At 30.6% G+C, this 20110-nt stretch overlaps 1 protein-coding gene across 2 annotated transcripts; it reads left to right on the plus strand.

The window, feature by feature from the left end:
• The first annotated feature begins 1398 nt into the window (after nt 1-1398).
• Nucleotides 1399-12113, plus strand: LOC129288074 (serine/threonine-protein kinase MHK). Of its 2 annotated transcripts, none has more exons than XM_054924426.1 (18): nt 1399-1523; nt 2486-2808; nt 2897-2975; nt 3417-3485; nt 3594-3683; nt 5149-5287; nt 5408-5510; nt 5694-5746; nt 6851-6917; nt 7595-7706; nt 7809-7874; nt 8018-8086; nt 8166-8226; nt 8361-8465; nt 9343-9377; nt 9495-9540; nt 10757-10832; nt 11731-12113. In XM_054924426.1, exons 2-18 carry the CDS (start codon nt 2801-2803, stop codon nt 11858-11860), a joined length of 1308 nt encoding a protein of 435 aa, XP_054780401.1. In that variant the 5' UTR covers nt 1399-1523; nt 2486-2800; the 3' UTR covers nt 11861-12113. The 2 variants fall into 2 exon arrangements, with proteins under 2 accessions (XP_054780401.1, XP_054780400.1); XM_054924425.1 differs by having other exon boundaries at nt 1474-1659.
• The last annotated feature ends 7997 nt before the right edge of the window (nt 12114-20110 follow it).

Genomic DNA, 20110 nt, shown 5'->3' on the forward strand with positions numbered 1-20110 from the left:
ATGCGAATACACATAGAAAGAGAAGCTTTGGAAGTGATTGGGTGAGTTCTTAAACCCCATATTGATGGCTATTGTACATCATGTCCTTTTCCATCTTGATGAACACGATGTACACTGTGTCCTTCTCTACCTCCACATATGCTTTATCATCAATGGCTTTTCCGTTCACACCACACTATTATAGGTCATCTTTCTTCATCTTTCTCCAATTCTATCTTAGAAAGTGAGCATTGATTGAGAAGATGATGAACTTGGAGATTGTGTCGATAGCAATATCTGAAGGGAAAGTTCATGCAAACAGGACATAGAGGAGAGAAGGGAGAGAGAGAAAGAGACGATTAGGAGGAGAGAGAGATACAAGGTAAGAGCAGAGAGAGGGAGAGACAAAAAGAAGATGAAAGGTAATCAAGTTATCACAGAGAGAGGGAGGGGAGAGAGAGGATAGAATAAAATAATGTGGGGCCTATATTTTATAATAAAAAATTCAAGACGTGGGACCCAACTTAATGGACGTCAGACTTGTTTGATGTCAAGGTGCTAAGAGGAAGAATCTTTTATGTTGAGGGGCAAAAATGATCATAAGTTGAGTTTATAGTCTTTGTTGATCTTTTGTATATAATTGAGGGGTAAAAATGATCTTTAATAAAAAAAATCTAGAAGCCATATAAGCATAATTTGTCAATTGATGGTCAAACATTAAGGTTTGTTAATATAAGTATACCATTTTTAAAAATGTCATAGCGATATTATGCTTTTAAATATTTTAGAATGCAAAAATTTCAAAGACAAATTTATACTTCAACTCATTTTTTCTTCATCCCATTTTACTTTTCTTAAAAAAAAAAACAAAAAAATTTTCCTTTACTTTCCTCTCCCGCCAAACATAACAAAAGAAGACCATCATGTCCTCCAAACATCCACACAAGCTCGATATAATATACCTATATTCCAATTCAATGTACATTCGGTCAAAAAAAAAAAAAAACTCAATGCATATACTATATGCGTAGTTTATACTTGACGCGGAGTAAATGAGCAATTCTCTCGCATATGGATCTCTTGCCATCCGCGGGTCTCCTTTTCGTATTCCACGAATACCCCTTATCCATCATGAAAAGGGTAAAATAGGCATCTAAGATTGCTAAAGAAGGGCTGCCTTGTCTTTCTACTGCTCAATGCAGTGGCATATCTGTCTATATGGCGTACTATTTCAGTAAATATCAAAGTAGTTGGAGGGCAATATCGTCATTGTTGGAAATTAATTTTTTATGGCTTGCCAAAGTAAAATATTAATGCTATATCAATGCGGGGACCACCGTCGCTTCCCCACCACAGCCAAGCAATTTCTATTTTAAAATTTGAGAAGGAATAAAATATTTAAACAAAAATCGTTAGAATATTTTCCAAAATATTTTAATATTCTAACGCTCTTTTTAATATTTCTTTGGTTTCTTCTCCTTCGCTTCTTCTATGGAATCCCCTCTCAATGGCTTCTTCAGAAATCCAAATTTCATCTCTCTAAGGTTTCTCTCTCTACGATTACTCTCTCTCTCTACCACCCATTATCTTGTTTTGTTCACCGTGGAAGCTCATTGCATTACTGATCTGTGCTTGGATATCTGTTGATTCTGCTTCGATTCTCTCCTTGTCTCATAACTGGTGAATTCTACCTCTTTCAAATTCTTTTTTCTCGGTTTAGTTTCGCCAATTTAGAATTCTTTGTGCTGTTTTCTATTTTATCTAATCCTCAGACGATGAATAACTCAAATGCAACTCGAATTTTGCTATGATCGGCTTGTTTTCCCAGAATCCGAGTTAACGGGGGAATTTCTGCCGTGGCAATAGTCCAGCGATCATATAAAGTGTGGGAGGTTTTATATGTTTTGAGTGTTTTTTGAAAAAGGTTGGGTTGGACATGACGTTTTGACAGAAACAAAAATATATTTAGTCGTTATTTGATTGTCCAGTATTCAAAAGAAAGATTGTGTATTGAATATTGTGAAGATAACATTTTTTTTTCTTTTGCTTAATTCAGTCGATTTTCTGAATTCTTTTTTTTTTTTCAATTTCGTTGTAATCTGAAGTAATTTTTTTTATCTTAATTAATTGCTTTTAAACTTTCGCACTTGATATGTCAGCCAAGTAAAGTTGAATTTCATGGGTAGATTTGACAGAGTCGTCTGATTTGAATCGGTGCTCGCGTATAAAATTTTTGGGTGTATGATGCGCTTATATAGGAATGATCACAGTTATCGATTTGTTGGAGTTATCCCCGTGTTCCATCTGGGTTCTGGATGTATGGGATGAACTAATAAGTCAAAGTTTCGAGTCCTGTGCAGTGGTGAATTCAAAAACATTGGCCATGATAATGGAAGTTCTATTCTATATAATAATTTCCCATTTTTTACTTGTTTTTCATCTGATGTTGCCCGGGATCTAATTATCGACGTTTTACAAAATATTAACCTTTTATTTCCTACTGCAGCTGATTGCCCTGTTCTCATAAATGGGCACTGTTTGAAGTTACGAAATGGATTTGCCTGTGATATGCAAAATGTAATGCTTTGTCAACTGGAGTTTTGAGAATCGCAACATGTTGACAGACTTCTTGCTGCTTCTGAATCCCTTCTACAGTGAAAAGTGGATTGTTCATGATATTAAATCCTTCGTGCTGCCTTTTGATGCCCCCTCATTTCTACAAACTAATTGCCAACACTGTGTTAACAGTGTAGACATCCTTCCATGGAGTTTGTTTCTGTCCTTTTGAAGACTTATTGTTTATAGTGTCGCCACTCTGAAAATGGAAAGGTAAGTTGATTTTTCTTTTGACTTTTGTATGTTTATTGGAGCCTCATTTTTGCTAGCAGATTAATATTTATGTGCTGTTCCTTTCTAGATATAAAATTTTGAGAGATCTCGGAGATGGTTCTTGCGGTCATGTATATAAGGCTCGTGATTTGAGGACACACGAGATTGTAAGCAGCTTGGGCAAAAAAGCAATTCTTTCTTGATACGTTCATTTACTATTCTTGTTTTAAATCATCCTTCGTTATGTTGTAAACATTTTTGTCACCTTATTGTTGCCCCTGTTAATAAAATATCATGACTTTATATCAAGTACATGCAATAGTCTGTTCAAAACTTAAAAGTGAGATGTATAATTGGCTTTCTGTGGGTGAATTGCTCAGAGACAGTGTAACTTCATATACAGTGAGCAATGAAGGTCAACATGGATATTGTGTTTTACTTTCTTGTTATCCCCACTCCCCTCTCTTGAAAAATATATTGGTGTCAAGCTGATAGCTGATATTTAGATTGTGCGTTATATAGACAGACGGCTTTAAAATCATTAGTGCTTTCAGATTTTGCATTTTGTAATATCCTTTGATGCCATTCTCCTGGTTTCTATGGGCAAGGTTGCTGTCAAAAAGTTGAAAAGAAAGTTCTATTTCTGGGAAGAATTTACAAATTTGCGAGAAGTCAAGGTATATGATACACTAAATTTTAGTTGTTACAAGGGTGATTACTAGATTCCATATTTAGCTGTTATTATTTTTATTTCTCTACTCATGTGTATAGCATTCCTTTTGCAGGCCCTTCAAAAAATGAATCACCCAAATATCATAAAGTTGAAAGAGGTTATCAGGGAAAATAACGAACTGTTTTTCATATTCGAATACATGGTGAGGGAGCTTATATTCTTCATTTTCATTTTTTTTATTTTCTTTTGTAATTTTATGTGCATAAAATATGAATTAAATATTCAATGATTTTTATAAATCTTGATTACTGAAATATCACATTAAAGAATTATTTATCATATTTTGACTGAGTCAAATTTTGATAATGGAAGGATATATGTATAGAAGAGGCAGGTTGAAACTTAGGAGGAAATGAATATTTTCCAAATTAGTAAAACTTCAGGCTTCAATTTCTGATGTGCATCTATCAGCGAAGCCTGTCCTAACTGCCTGCAAGCAGAATGTTTGATGATGATGCTCTGCTCTTTGTCAGTTAATGCAGGGGTGTTATATTGGTCCTATTATTACAGCTTAATACTACATATACTGGAAGATTATGAATTGTCATGTAATTTTATTGATTCATGACCGAATGATCCTTCAAGCACTAAGACCAGATAAAACAAAGATTTTCACTTCTCGTTGCTTCAGGCAATCCCCCTTGCCCTTGAGTGATGTGTTCTTAAGCCCCTAGTCTAGTGCTTCACTGAGAGGCTTGTTTATGATGAAGGTGCTTGGACAAACTTATCAAGGGATATCTGATTTTTATATTTCTAGCAACTCTGACAGTTTTCTAGTTATTAATCAAACAGTTGTTTACTGGAAAAGGGACGAATGGTTTATTTTTAAGGACAGTAAAGTAGAAGTTATTGAATCAAACTTAATTGAAGTTTAATGATAAATAATTTGATGGAAAAAAGGGAAATTATAGGGCCAATTAACATTTATAAAGTGGAAAGAAGCAAAATTTTATTGAACAAATCAATTGAGAAACTAGTCAGATCAAGGGATACTCCCTCCATTTCAAATATAAGGCTATTTTTTTACCCAAATATATATATATATAAGGCTATTTTGGAAAATCCCATGTTTCAGTATATAAGGCATTTCATGTTTTTTAAGGAGCAACTTATGTACTTTTTGCTAAAATTCCCATGTGAAAATATTAAAATTACTTTTAGAAAAATTCCCCAAAAACAATTGTTAATTATTAGTATTAAATGAGGGTAAAATTGAAAAAAAAAAAAAGATTTTGACTGCTTAACTGTAAGTCTTGATTGGTGTGTTTTATTTTAAAACACATAATATTTGAAATGGAGGGAGTAATAAATGTCTAAGGACATTAAAAATTAAAAAGTAAATCAATAAATCTAAAATATTTTCTAAGTACTGTATGAAATTCATGATTTGAGTGCCTAAATTATGTGATTATATGTTAGAAATAGTTATTCGTTGCACACTTTGCTTACCTTGCTTGGTTGCTCTCTCCCTCTCTCCCCTGTTTATTTTTTCTTTCACCCCAAAGTTCAAGAACCTACTGTTTTCTTTTTGGACCAGAGGACCTGCAAGCACCTTGAGTGCCTATTTTTGATTTATTGCAAGCTTTTGACACTGAGTTTCTCTTCAGGATTATAATCTTTATCAATTAATAAAAGACAGACAAAAGCCCTTTCCAGAGGAAGAGATACGTTCCTTTATGAAGCAAGTGCTGCGAGGTCTTAGTCACATGCACAAGAAAGGATTCTTTCACCGGGACTTGAAACCGGGTAAGTTGTATTGCACCACAGCAAATTTTTGTTGGTACCATATTGCTATATTTTCTTGTCCAATCTTCTTGAAACTCTCAAATAAGTCATGTTCTCATAGTAGTTATTTTATTTATAAAGAGAATTTGCTGGTGACAAATGATGTTCTTAAAATTGCTGATTTTGGACTGGCTAGAGAAGTATCATCAATGCCTCCTTATACTCAATATGTTTCCACACGGTGGTAAGTCATATTCTATCATGCCCTCTTTTCTGGTCTTTCTTTTGCCACAAGTGTGAATAAACATTCTCTCCGTAATGGTTTTTGATGTAAAGCCGACATTCTATATGAACTGTGTATCAGTGCATATGCTTCAAGGAGTTATTTTCTCATTATCATCTTTTCATATTCTGCTTGTGTATGTAGGTATCGAGCTCCAGAAGTTTTGTTACAGTCTCCATGTTATACTCCTGCTGTTGGTAAGCATTAATTTTCAGTCTGCTTCAGAATTTTCTTATTTATTTCACACAATAAACTGTTTTGTTTTTCTTATAAATGTGGCTTAGTAGTATCTTTGGGATAGCTTTTGGGCTCCTCCAAATTCTGGAGCAAGGAGTTATGATTTGTAGTTATTAGTCTCAATTTGATTATGACAGACTTCACTTTTCAGGTCTCCTGAAAGCATAGATGGGGATGAGTGGTTAAACCTAACCATGCACCCTTATCTAAAATTTCAGATTTGACTGGATGATTCTCCCACCAATACCATTTACCCTTTTTTTCCCACTGTCCAAACTCCAAAGAAGTTTGAGTGGTGGTCAAACTTGTGAGTTGGAGCTGGAATGTTTGGTTAAGATTCTCTTTTTGCGTTTGGTCCCCAAAAAAAATCTCTTTTTGAATGTCCAGGTACTCTAGAGTTTTTAGGGTCCAGTGATCTTCATTTGAAGAGTGAAATATGTTGAGTTCAGTTGCTGTTGAGGTGAAGGCTAATGTTTTAACTTTGATAAATGTAACAAACGTAACGTGCTGGATTTCTTAATTTGAATGTTCGGAAAGGTGCCTGCTGCATACTGTTAGATTAAACTGAAAGTTTTAATACTCATATGGCTGGAAAAGTGAGTCATCCAAGGAGCTGAAAATTTAGGAGCAACTAAGAGGAAGTTCTTTTTCTCTTTTACTGCTGAGGGTTTCTCATAAGTACTGCTCCTCCATGTGAATTAGCTGTGCTTTCGATGTCTTTGACTGAGTGAGAACATACCGTAGTAACCATGCACAAAATACTCCCTGTATATCTGTGTGAACTTCTCAAGTATAATGTCTTCTCTAGCTGCACGTGCATAATCAGTAAAAATTTGAAAAATAAATGTAGATGAATGATGCATCTCTTAATTCTTTGTATTAATTTATGATTTTTGAAGTCAATCCGTCATTTTGTGTAACTATATCTTTATGTGTATCCATGCATAATACATTAATGTGCCACATTTGGAAGTGATTATTTTGATAAGTGCAAGTGCAAGCTTGTTTGGAATTTATTTCTATTACTCGAGGACACTTGAAGTGGTGAATACTATTTTTTTCAGACATGTGGGCAGCTGGCGCTATATTAGCTGAGCTTTTCACGTTGAACCCCATATTCCCGGGTGAAAGGTACCTGCACTGCCAGTTTTTATGCCTTTTAGTTGTGTGTAGAAAATGTGAAAGTGAGAGTGACCATCTATTTGCATTTTTATTAATTACAGTGTCATCTTTTGTGCTTTTATCTCTACTTTGGTAATTTGTTTATTCTTTCTGTTAAAAGATTTCTTGCTATGTTTAAGGATGCTAATAAGATTGGGGAAGGTTTAAATTTAGCTATTGAAGCTTGTAATTCTGACACTGTTTTGGAGGAAGGTCAATGTTGTTCTTGGTATAAATATTGAGGAACTTCAGTGTAACAACTAACAAGATCTTGTGTTCTTTCGTGTATCTTGTGGTAATGTGGATTATGTGGTCGGGGCTTAACATTGAAATTTTTAAGGTTGAGGTTTTTGATAATTATTTCATTGACAATATTGCTTTCAAGGCTTCATTATATTTTTAGGTGTTTCCACAGTTAGATTTAGTAAAACTATTATTATTAATTTTTAAATAAAAGAAAAAAATTAGTTAACTGCTTGACTTAAAGTTCCCACACAATAAAAGTAAAAACTTTTTCCCTTTGAGTTATTCTCGCCCAAAGAAGTGAAATATGAAGTTAAGATGGATATTTAGACTAGAAGTGTTCTTGCAATAATGAACTAGTAAGTTCCTGTCTCATCTTATGAAATCCTTTTCTCTTTGGGTAGTGAAATAGATCAACTATTCAAGATTTATTGTGTTCTTGGTACACCGGATTTGACTTCTTTCCCTGTGGGAGCAAACAACTTGAGGCTATTAGACGTTGTTGGTCATGAAGTGGTAAGTGTTTCTATGACATGCCTGATTTTGTATCCCTTTTTTATTCCCTTCATATTAATTCCTGTTCATCATTATCTTCAATTTCCTGATGCTTTTGGATAGGTTCCACCTTCGAAGCTTTCTGATATAATTCCTAATGCTAGCTCAGAAGCTGTAGACTTGATCACGGTAGGCTTTGGTCAATTTATCTGTCTATTGACTGTCATTGTCAAAATGTGTTAATCACCAAAAAAAACTTGCACAAATTTTCTCATAATTGGCTCTGTAAATGGTGCTATCTTTTAATATCTGCTGCATTGTAACTTCTGTAGCAACTATTATCATGGGACCCATCAAGAAGGCCAGATGCAGATCATGCACTGCAACATCCTTTTTTCCATGTAATTTGTGCTCCCAGCTTTCAAATTCTCATTTTCTTATTTTACCTTTTGGGTTCAATTTTTTATTTACGTTGGACAGGTGAGTACATGGGTTCCGTGTCCAATTCACGATCCACTTGAACTGAAGCTGAGTAGCAAGAGTAAGAGCATTTGCGCTGTTCTACTTCATAACCCCTTCTCTTAATGTTTAAATCCTTTTTGGTTAGTAAGATCTCTATTGTGTTAAAGCTTCTGGCACTATCATTTATTGCTTTCCTCCTGCTCTACTTCACAGGGGCAAAACCAAATCTTGAGCTTAAGTTGCAGGATTTTGGCCCTGACCCCGATGACTGTTTTCTTGGCTTAACTTTAGCTGTAAAGCCCAGCATTTCAAACTTGGGTAAACACTTCTTCAACTCTTAAGTTAAATCAGTTGACATATGTGATTGTTCTTTGATTACCCAGTTCCCTAAACTAGTTTGTTGTTGCTTGTTTGTGTGGCAGATTACTTGGTACAGTTTCCTAGTTTTCCTTATTAAACAATCCAATCCATTTGTAACAAATTGTGTTAGCTGCTTGTTCCCTCTATAATTGTGCATTTGTGAATTAGGTTCAGATTGTATCTTTGTATTTAAAGTGTATGTTGAAAACGAACAAGTGAAGCTAGTTTTATCAAACATGGAAAGCAGGTTAATTAACTGTGAGTTTGTTTTAGTATTTTATTTATAATTTTAGAAACATTCTAGAAGTCCAACCATGTTGTAAACTGCGGTTAATTTGTATGCTGTGTTTTTTCTTCCTTTTCTTTTCTCGATTCCTTTATTAGATTTGGAAACAGAAGAGCATAGAAGCGAAATATCAGGATAAATGAAATCAATGCCTATCTTTGAATTTTATGTCCGAAGAAAAATGGTTTATGTTCTTGTTCTTATTTATAAGAAGATTCTGTAACTGGATTGGTCTTGATTATAAATACATAAAGAGACGTTTCTTGATTGCACGACTATGTTCTTAAAAATGTGTCAATTTAAGAGAATCTTGCAAGCTCTACCCAACATCTATTAATTTACGGTGTCAACAGTGACTCCGTTTGGTATGTTGAATCAATGTTCTGGATGAAGTTTCCTGTACTTCAAATTTTTTGGGGTTCTCCTATGTAATTATTCACTCCATGCGTATATTTAAATTGTCTTAGAATCTTCACACATAAAACTTTTTCCCTTTATTGATTCTAAAATTGGACAAGCCTGACCATCTAATTATTTACTCTCCTGCAGATGTGACCCGCAATGTATCGCAAGGCATGGGAGAGGTAGGTTCCCAGTGCTGTGAATGTTGCGTCACGTTTAATTCTTTTTCTATTTATTGAAATCCTGATGTGAAAAGAAAAAATATATCTATATTTTGACTAAACACGTTAAAAATGCAGAATGTGCTGTTCTGTTCCGAGTTCAGTAATCATTCAGACCAATCAGGTATTTTTTCCCTAATTTTATTTGTAACGATAATCTAGCCTGACCAAAAGTCAGGTATGTTTGCAGGGGAGAGATAACTTCTGATTTTAGACTTATAAGACCAAATTAATCTGGAAAAAATCTTTAAGAAAACATTCTTATGCCTCTGTTTTTCCTAAGAAAGGAACTGTATTTATTATATGAGGAATAGAACTAGAAGAAATCCTTCAAATCATATCTTGAACAAACTGAAACAGGTAATACACAATGTCGAAACTTAACGAGCTGAATGGTGAACGCCATAATGATGCCAAAGACAATTTATCCCACTGAAGTACACCCCCACTAACAGTAAATTCCAGTGTATTCTGAAAATAGGAATTTTCTAAGATCCAAATAGAAGCTGTTTGGCACCTATGTACTGGGTTCATATATAAATATATGACATTATATAATCTGAATTGATTAAAATAGTAATATAATTGTGATATTATTTTGGGAAAGTAAATCATTTAATTCCTATTGTTTTAATTCGATTAAAATTCAGTCTCTAAACTTTAACTTGACGCAATTCGATTTTGATAGTTTTAACCATTTAAAATATTGGTTCTTGTATTTTAGAAAATAAAACTTTAAGTTATTTTTTGAAACTTAGGGACTAATGTTTAAAATTGTTAAAATTATAGAGACTGAAATATGATGAGTTAAAGTTTAAAGACTGAGTTTTAGCTTAATCAAAAACTATAGGAATTGAGTTTAGAGATTGAGTTATAATTGAGTCGAAATTATAAAACTAAATAATTAATTTTTCCTAGTATTTTACATATTCAATGAGGTCTGGTATATGAAATTGTTAGAATCAGTTTTTTCCCAAATGCCAGAGCTGAAGCAGCCTGACCTACAAGGCAATTCGACATTCATCAATTGCTAAGTTTCCTAAAATGTTTCTTCATAATGTGCTTCTGAGAGCAGTGGAAATGCTTTTCCCAACGCTTGTTCGTATGAAATGAGGGTAAATGGTTTCTGAATGATGATTACATACTAAAATTTTTAACTATTGGCTGCTGGTAATCAACTCAAATTCAAGTGACAAAATGCTAAATTTTAGTGGAACATTTTGGGTCCTAGTAGATAAAATTAATTATTAATTATTACTTCAAATTTCTTCCTTTTAAGATTTTTCCCCTTGTATATACCTGTCTTGATAATATTGAGGTATGGTTATTGTTCACTCTAGTTTTTTGGACATTTTTGTCTCCGGATCAAAATGGAGTCCACTCCTCGGCAGAGACTTCGTTGTCATTGTCATTTGGGTGAGTTCTTTTCTGTTTTTCCTGCTCATATATATGATATTATAATCTCGGACTTAGTGCCTGTTTCAACTTCAGGATCATAATGAATCTGCTTTAAGGTATAGATGTTTGTGATAAAACTTGCATTTTTTTAAGCCATAGGCCATACAGTAAGTTGTAATTTCCAGCTGTTAACTGCTGTAGGATAAAAATGATTAGATCATGTTTGAACAAGATGAAATCATAAATCATGTAAAATTATTATATGGTCAAGAACTCAATTTTTTAACAAAATAAACCATGAAGCACCTGTACAAGAACAACAAAAAGGACGTAAATTTCAAACTCGGCAGTTATCATGAAATGCCAAACTTTGTTGAGATTCTAATAGCAAACATATAAAGAATTGCATTTAAGTCTAATTTCTTGACATATTGCTGAAAAATATGCCATTGTATACGCCCTTTAATATAATCTGTTTGAATCAGTATGTGTTTTCAAACAAAGCATGGATTCATCGGACTTGTTTGATTTTGTTCTGTGTTTTTATATTCTTAAAATAATTATGTAGAGTAATTTTTTAGAATAAGTTTTGGAAACAAAGAATGAAAATCATTATTCTGGAAAATATATGGTGAAATAAAGGGTGAAAGAATTATTTATTTTATCTGTATAATTGTTATTAATTTTCTCTAGTTTTGCAGGACGAAGAATAATAAAATATATTTAAATAATAATTGTCATTATTCTGGTTTTTTAGTTCTCAGAACAACTCTTTTTCAGAGCAGATAACAAAAAACATAAATTTAAACAGGTCTTTTTTTTTAAAAAAAAGAAAGTATTCTGAAAAGTGGTAATCAAATCCACCTACTATCTCTCTTTCCTTCCCTTTATTTCCATGACTTTTCCTCTTTGACAGTTCAATTCAGCACCAACCAATTGGAGTTCCGCAGTCAACAGGATTCTCCTTCCAGCCTTTGCAGCCTAACATTTTAACTCCACCATTTTTGGCTGTGTCTTCTCCTTTCCACAGTGGGCACTGCCTTTAGATGATGATTGATTGAGCAAACAAGTATGATCTTAAATGTTTATGATGTACCTAAAAGCTTTTCTTTTTCTGTTCACGTACATACATTTCTATCTGACATTGGTATAGTTTCTCACTATCATGAAACAGAATGTAATTATTGAACAGCTTATCAGGCCCATTCAACTCCATTTCTTAGCTGTGATTCTGAACTCTGACCTGAAATTTTCAGTTCCAAATATAGAATATGAAATGTCAAGGTCAGCTTTTCCTTTCTTGCGTTAGCATCTCTTTGCTTGACTTTTTAAGGATGTTACTGCTAGACTTATCATTTAGCCACAGTTGGTAACCACTGCCCCCTCCCCTCAATTCCTTATTACAAAAACATATTAACTTTACACAATAAAAAAAAACAATTAAAATTGGTTAATTCTTTTGAAATTTTAGAATTATTTAAAAAAAATTTATATCTTAGATAAGGGATCTTAATATAAGGACCACATGGAAGAGTCTTGCAGTAAAATAAGAGTGCTTTCTCTAAACTACAATGTAAAGTATTGATAGTTATCATGTTAGACCTTGGTTGATCTTATCATCACATCCCAATTATAAACTTCTAAAGCCTATCTGAATCCTGTGTCTGTTCGCTACGTGGGGCTCATATGAGTTACTTGTAATTACTATTAGTAACCAGGATAATAATTGCTGTTAAAGTTTTCTGAAAGGATCGGTTAAAGAAGTTTCAGAAAGGATATTTCCTTTTCAGGGGGGAAAAAAACTCAACTTCTTTCCAAATTCTTGTGGGGTCGAGTGATTTTTTTCTTTTTTCGTGAAGTATGTTTCGTGTTCGTTAATTTCGAGTGAATCTCTTCTACAGGGGAAAGAGCCACGTGATCGTGATGAGTGTGAGTTTTATTGGTTTTACCCCGGACTATATTACTCATTTACTCTCTCGTACCTGATTTATATGGGGATTTATTCAAACCCAGAAAAATTTAGATTTGTTGAATTTTAATAATTATTTTTTTCCTTGTACTCCCGCCATCCTAAAATATAATACACCAGTTGCTAAAGAAATTAGGAACAGAGGGAATTTCATGATTAAAAAAAATCCAGTATGTCTTATAATTAATGTTATTTAAAACTATTAAATATTGTAGTAAAATTAATCCTATATTCATATCCTTACCAAGTCAGTATCACTTTTCGAAGGCATAAGTGGAAGTGAATCATCCACAACACAAGGAAGTGGCAGCATTAGTCTAAAAGCCAAGTTTAAAAAAGTCCAACCAAATTGAGTGGCTAATAATAGAATAGCATAATCTTGCCACTGTAGCTTGAAAGCCAAGTTAGTTATTATGCTAAAAACAATGGGCATAAAACGACATCGCATTTCTGCCAAGAAGGTTTGACAAATATAATTGACCCAACAATCTCGTTGACTCTTTAAACTCTCGACATATGATTATTTACACAGAATAAAAATATTATAGGAATTTAATTACTGTCGTTTAAATACAATTGTAAGTAATATTTTGGTCACTCTTTTTTATTTGACGCTCGTCACTCTTTAAAAACTTCTTGGTTTTTTTTTTAATTTTAATGAAATTTGATAACAACTTTAATTTCTGAAACTAAAATCTATATCCTTAAATATTTTATGGAGACAAAAAATTATTCACAATGTACTATATAATTTTGGTTGAAGCTCCATTATTTCCTTTTCTTTAGTATGTGAGTTGGCTGCTGCGCACATGGAGTGTTTATATATAAGTAAAAATTGTCTTATTTGCGGTCCCAACTTCTTTTGGTTTCTCCTCTTCGATCTAATCCATAGTTTAAACCCATGTCAATCAAATATCTCATTTGATTATCTTCTTCAATTTTTATTTGATTAATAATTATTTAGTGTATGTTGAGCTTCGAAAATGTCAGCTGGAGGAAAAAATTGGAATAATAGAGGTGAAGATAATGAAATGAATATGATCACATATTGACATATATCGATAATTGTACAAAAAAAAAAAACTTGGCATGATATCTATTGAGAAAAAAATAGTTGAAAAATATTTAACATGCTTCACAGAAATTGAGTTTAGCTATATGAAGAGATGTAAAATAGGGACAAAAAAAAAACTTAGAAGATATAACTCATGTGTTGATAGAGAATAATAACATTGTACGGTTAATATAGCCAATTAAATCTCAATTGATTAAATAACATTTACCTCTGTTGTATGTTGTGATAATAGTCACCTGAATCATTAATCATGATTAACATGTTCCCATTCTAATTTAAGGAGAGAAAATCCTCTAAAATTGATATAGTAAATTTATGTAAAATTTTCTTTTTCTTTATTTTCTATATTTTTCCCCATTTTATTACTTTTTTTATAAAATATAAAATTCTGTCTCTCTTTTAAAAAGATAAACTTCATGAAATTTACAGATTCTCAATAGTCAATTCCCAACTTTTAGAGTATGATTTTCTTTTACATTTACCTTTTTTTAAATTTTCGTACCTAAAATTTGTAACAATTTGCAAAATATACCATGTAAAAGTACAAGGTAAGGAATTTAATTACTAATAGATCCTCTTTACATGTCATGTGAACATGTGGTATTTACATGTTATCCCAAATATTTTATTACGCATAAGATCTAATGATAATTAAATTCCTAATTACCAGCCGGGATTCCTAAGTGATTTTGCCTAAGAAAATAATTGATTCAACGATCATAAAAACCCAAACAATTGGGAAAGGAAAAAACTGCGAAAATGTTTAAGATTAATTGAGAAGAAAAATAATAGTACATGTAACTAATACCTAATTTACATATGGATCTATTCAATAAATAATATGCCAAAAAAAAAAAAAGGTCAAGCAGCAGCATTCTCCATCACATACCCTACAGCTTCCTTGTAGTTATTCCACAACTCTGCAACCATATTCGTTACCATGTCTGAGATTTCCCCAGACATGTCTGCAATATAGTTCACTGATTCTTCTAATGATGTCTTCATTTTCTCCGAAACTGTCCCCATAACTTCTCCAAACACGTCCACTGATCCTGTCACTGCTTCCTTCATATATCAAACACTCTGCTCACCATGAAGTTCACTGATTCCACAACCAGGCTCATCAGAAACTCGAAACTTCCCTTGATCGCATCCGCCACCTGCTGGAACCCGCCATGAGCCGCCTCGCCGGGAAGCTTCAGACCTTGGATCAACAAGACCACCAGGTAAGCTAGGGATGAGAAGATCAGACGAGTTAGGATGCTCCATAGGGTTAGGACACTGAACGTGATTAATCTCAGAAGAAGGATTAACATTACTGAAGAGTTTAAGATATTGAAGGAAGGAAGGAGACTTGGAGAAGAAGGCAAAGAAAGAGACTGTTTATATAATCAGATCAAAGTGAATATGTATAGATATGTATGAGTCTTACATGAGACTTTGAAGGATTCAAAAGTCAGATAGTGTGATGCTGTTTATATTAATGAGGAAGTAGGTAAACCCTAGAAGGTGATTGGATAGAGAAGCTTCCTGTGGGATGAAGCTGATGAATTCATTGGTTCGTTGTTGCTTTGCTTAAATAACTCACATCTTCTCAGAAACTTGCAAGGTTTAAAAATCGAATTATGTGTTTTCAACTGCCTGGTCAATTAAGTAATCTCAACCATAATAAAAATTGTCATTTGCTTCTCTCTCTATATATATACACATTATTCAAAATAATTTATATTTTTAGGACAGAGTGATAATTAAGTCTTAAAAGAGAATTAATTATAATTAGGTTCCTGAAAAAATTTTCTGAAAAATAAATTATAAATATTAATTTAAAAAAGAATCTAAATTGTAAATTGAGTTACATTTAGTATTAAAATATTTTACTTGCAATTGGAATTTGAAAATTTTGAATTTGTATTTATTTAAATTGATATTTGTAATTTTAATTTCAGAAAATTTAATTAGACCAAATTGTCATTAATATCTCTTTTTTATATTTAACTGCAATTCTATTTTTTTTAGATATTTTAATTTTTATATATTACAGTCTTGTCTGTAAATTAATTAAAGATTGTCCACTTTTTTTTTAAAATAAACCATCAATGGCCAACATTATTAATATCCATATGTAAGCTTTCTCAATATTGTTTTAGTATATTATTATTATTTTGGTATAATTTTTAGTATATTATTATTATTATTATAACAACAAACAAGTTATGATAAAAAATAATTGAAAGGACTAATTTATTATAATTTGTGAGAAGATTCGAATAGAAACAAAAAAAAAAAAAAAGAGCCAAAGCTGTAAACGTACCCAAAATGGGGAGCCATCCTCCAAAATAATAAAAAACTATGGAACACGGAAATATTTTCCCACGGAAAAATAATACATTAGATATATTAACGTACACACATACTGTATTATAAACGTTTTCTGTGGTCTTACAATTATGATGTCTTAATAAGAAAACTGTTGAGATGTGCAAATTGAGAATAAACAAAACTTTTATGCTTTTGAAACAAATGTAAAAATATACTTTCTCATGTCTTTTTTATAAGAAAATTTTTTGGAGTGCTCTTGATTTTATTTATGAAAGGTTAAAATGTATAAACCCTCTCTAAACTTTAAAAAAATTGCATATAACCCCCTCATCTTCAAAAGTTTAAAATTAAACCCCCCAATATTTAATTTTGCTTTTCCAAGCCTCTACTATTAATTATATTATTTTTATGTCATTTAATTAAAGAATGTTATTAAATAAAATATTATATTATAAAACTATGGCTAATCAATTACTTATGTCCTTTGGATAGTTTGATGCATTGATAGCCAAAAAGAAATATTATTATCATTATATAAAAATTTAAGTATTTATATTTATATTAGCATTTATTTTTTTTATTATCAATGGTTCATAGTTTTATTGTTTGATAACAAAAAATGGATAAAAGTAACACAAAAATGAATATTTCAAATTTTATACGATGATAATAACATTTTTTTGACTATCAATGTCTCAACTATTCAAAAAATATGATAAATTGATTATAAATAATTTTACAATATAATATTTTTGTGTTTATAAATTTTTTTAGTTAAATAACATTTTAACCCTTATGAAAAAAAATGTAATTAATAGTAAAGGTTTTGAAAAAGTAAAATTAAAAGTTAAGGGGATCAATTTTAAACTTTTAAAGGTGAGGAGGTTATAAATAACTACCTCAAAGTTTAGAAAAATTTCATACATTTTAGCCTTTGTAAAAAACAACAACCTCTTGTTTGGGGAATTTATTAAATTTTTTATACTCTTGTTTTAAATGGATATTTATTAATGAGATCAATTGTTAAAAGTCACTAGCTAATTATTAAAGAAGGGAATTTTAGAAAAAGAAATTTGCATATGTAACATATTTATTAATCTGTTTGCAAAAAAAAATTTATTTTTAATATAATATTCTCTTTCAACTTTTAAAAATAATACAATATGATCACTATTATTTACAAAAGTTAACTTTAATCATTAGTTAATATATGAAAATTATGGAAAAAGATCCAAAAATTTTATGGGCCCATTTTTGTAATTTCCTTGTCCTTTTGTGTAATTTTAGATCATTTTTTATAATTTTTTAATTTTTGTATAATTTTTTGTTTAAATAATGATCAAAGTTAATTTTTATTAAAGGCAAGGACAAATTTATACTATTAAAGGAAAACATTATATCAAAAATAAATTTAGGATTTCATATGTTTCTAAACTTATAATTTAAAGATGAAATGTTAACACTTAAAAAAGAGGAAGTGATTAAATTATGCATAACCTATAGAATGCATGATGTGCAAAAATTTTAATTTGTGTTCATTTAATCAGAAAAAAGTTAAGAATAAAAATTTAATTATTTTTTGGTCAAGGAAAGGAGGTGTGGCATCAAACTCCCTTTTAGCTAATTTGAACTTGTTTGGCAATTTATTTTAAAGACAGTTTTTTATTCTTCATAATAAAAAATAAAAAAATTAATTTGATAACGTTTTTAAAAAGTGTTTTAAAAAAATAAAATATTATTTTAAAGAATAGAAAGACAGAAACATTTTTTAAGTATTTTAAGATTATTGTTTTAGAAAATAAAAAATAAAAAAAACATATAATTTCATTATTTTTTTATGACCTCCTTTCACCACGGCTATAGTGATGGTGGTAGAGATTTGATAACCAAAACTCCAATGGTGGCACTGTCTGGTTGCCAGCAGCAGGTCTCCTGTGATGGTAACTAAAATATTTTTAAAAATAAATAAAGAGTTTTTCAACAATTTACTATCAAAATTCAAAACATAATTTTTATTTAGTCCCTTGGTCTCAAAAAAAAAATTCAAAATCTGTTAGATGTGTTTTAAAATAAGTCACATTCATGGTCTTTTATTGAAATTCTCACAAAATTCTAAATTATATATACCTTCTAGAGGGTTTAGTACGTTCATTTATTAAATAATTTTTTTGATTATCCTTTAAATAAATTTAAATGCAAGACTTCATACAGAATACCCGCAACATGGCCTAAAAGGACAAAAAGACCAAGAAATGAAAATTAATCCTATGGTCAGTATTGTTTTGGCCAACAATCCTATGGTCATTTTCAAACACTGAAAGCATAAATTTCATTTACATTAAAGAAATAAAAAACAATTTTAAAATCATTGTTTAACTTTAGAGTTTATAGTTATACCATTATTTCACTCGGGAGAAAATGACAAATAAGTTTTATTTAATTAGCGTTATATGAAATTCCTTTCTTTTTTGACTACTGAATTGCCTTATCACTTACACTGTTCTAAGACATTGTGGGTCCAAGATTACTACGGGTTGCGTTTGCATGTATATTTTAATCTAAATGGTTATTATACATTTTTATTTTTATTTTTATTAAAATAAATATTTATAAAAATTTAAAAATAATTTTAATAAATTTTTTATTTTTAATATGATATAGATTTAAGTTAAAGAGTTCAATTTAACATTAAAATTTTTATAATTAGTATATATTAATTATTCGGATGTACTGTGCACATTTCAAATTTAATTTAGTATTAATTTGGCTTGTGCAGAATACATCTGAATAGTCAATATATATCAATTATAAAAATTTTAATATTAAATTGAACCCTCTAAATTAAATCTGGACCATATTAAAAATAAAAAATTATTAAAATTATTTTAAAATTTTATATATTTTTATTTTAATAAATATAATATATAACAATGTTTTAAATCTAATCATCCAGATCAAAATCTAAATGATTTAGATTTTATCACAGTGATAAGCACATATCCAAACCCATTTCGATTGCCAGAATCAACCGTTTCTTAGTGTATTCTCTCCATAACAACAATAGCCACAACTTTGTTATACACAAACACCAGAGAAAAATATTTAAAAAAATTAGAAGAAAAAATTTAAAAAAAAATATTAAAATTATTATTTTAAAAAATTTCTTCTCCTCTTCCTTATTTTCTTCTTACTTTTTGCTCATGTCTCTAAATGTGTTATATATTATATTAAGGGAGCATATGATTCATATGAACAAGCAATGTCTGATTGACATTATAAGACAAAGTCATTTTAAGTCTTTCATATTTCAAAATATCAACAAGGTTTTATAAAAAAAAAATGTTTGTAATTAAGAATGTAATTAATAAGGTTTTCTAATTGAAACATAAATAAAGTAATCATGAAATGAATATGTAGTTTTAAATATTATTAATTAATTCATTGAGAATGTAAATTAGTTAAAAATATTTTGTTTATATAAAATAAAATAAATTTATTGATATTTAAAATATTTTTAATAAACCCTATAACTTAATGTCTTTCTTGTCAGAAATTCTATTTATTAAATTTTTCTAATGACAAAGAGGCCTGGTTCAGCGTCGAAGACCCGCCATGCACCGCACAGCATTAAGCCGTTAGGTGGGTCCATTTTTTCATCAGAATATTCAATTAAGTCCATTTATTTTAATTTAAATAAAATAAAATAAAATAAAATAAAATATATGTTAAAGACAGAGACTGAGCTCGTCTAATTAACCAATTTTTTATGCATTACATTTTATCAAGACAACCAAACCCATGTTGTCCCATCCCATGTGCCTAACATTTGAGGTCAGATCAGATGTAAATAAAAACTATGAAATAGAGAAATTAATTATTACGGTTAATCTCTAATCAAGAACATTAAAGAATTTAAAAAAAAAAACTCGAGAG

This window comes from Prosopis cineraria, unplaced genomic scaffold, assembly GCF_029017545.1.
Source record: "Prosopis cineraria cultivar Desert tree isolate PC_DT_omini unplaced genomic scaffold, ASM2901754v1 PC12, whole genome shotgun sequence".
NCBI classification, from domain to species: Eukaryota; Viridiplantae; Streptophyta; class Magnoliopsida; order Fabales; family Fabaceae; genus Prosopis; species Prosopis cineraria.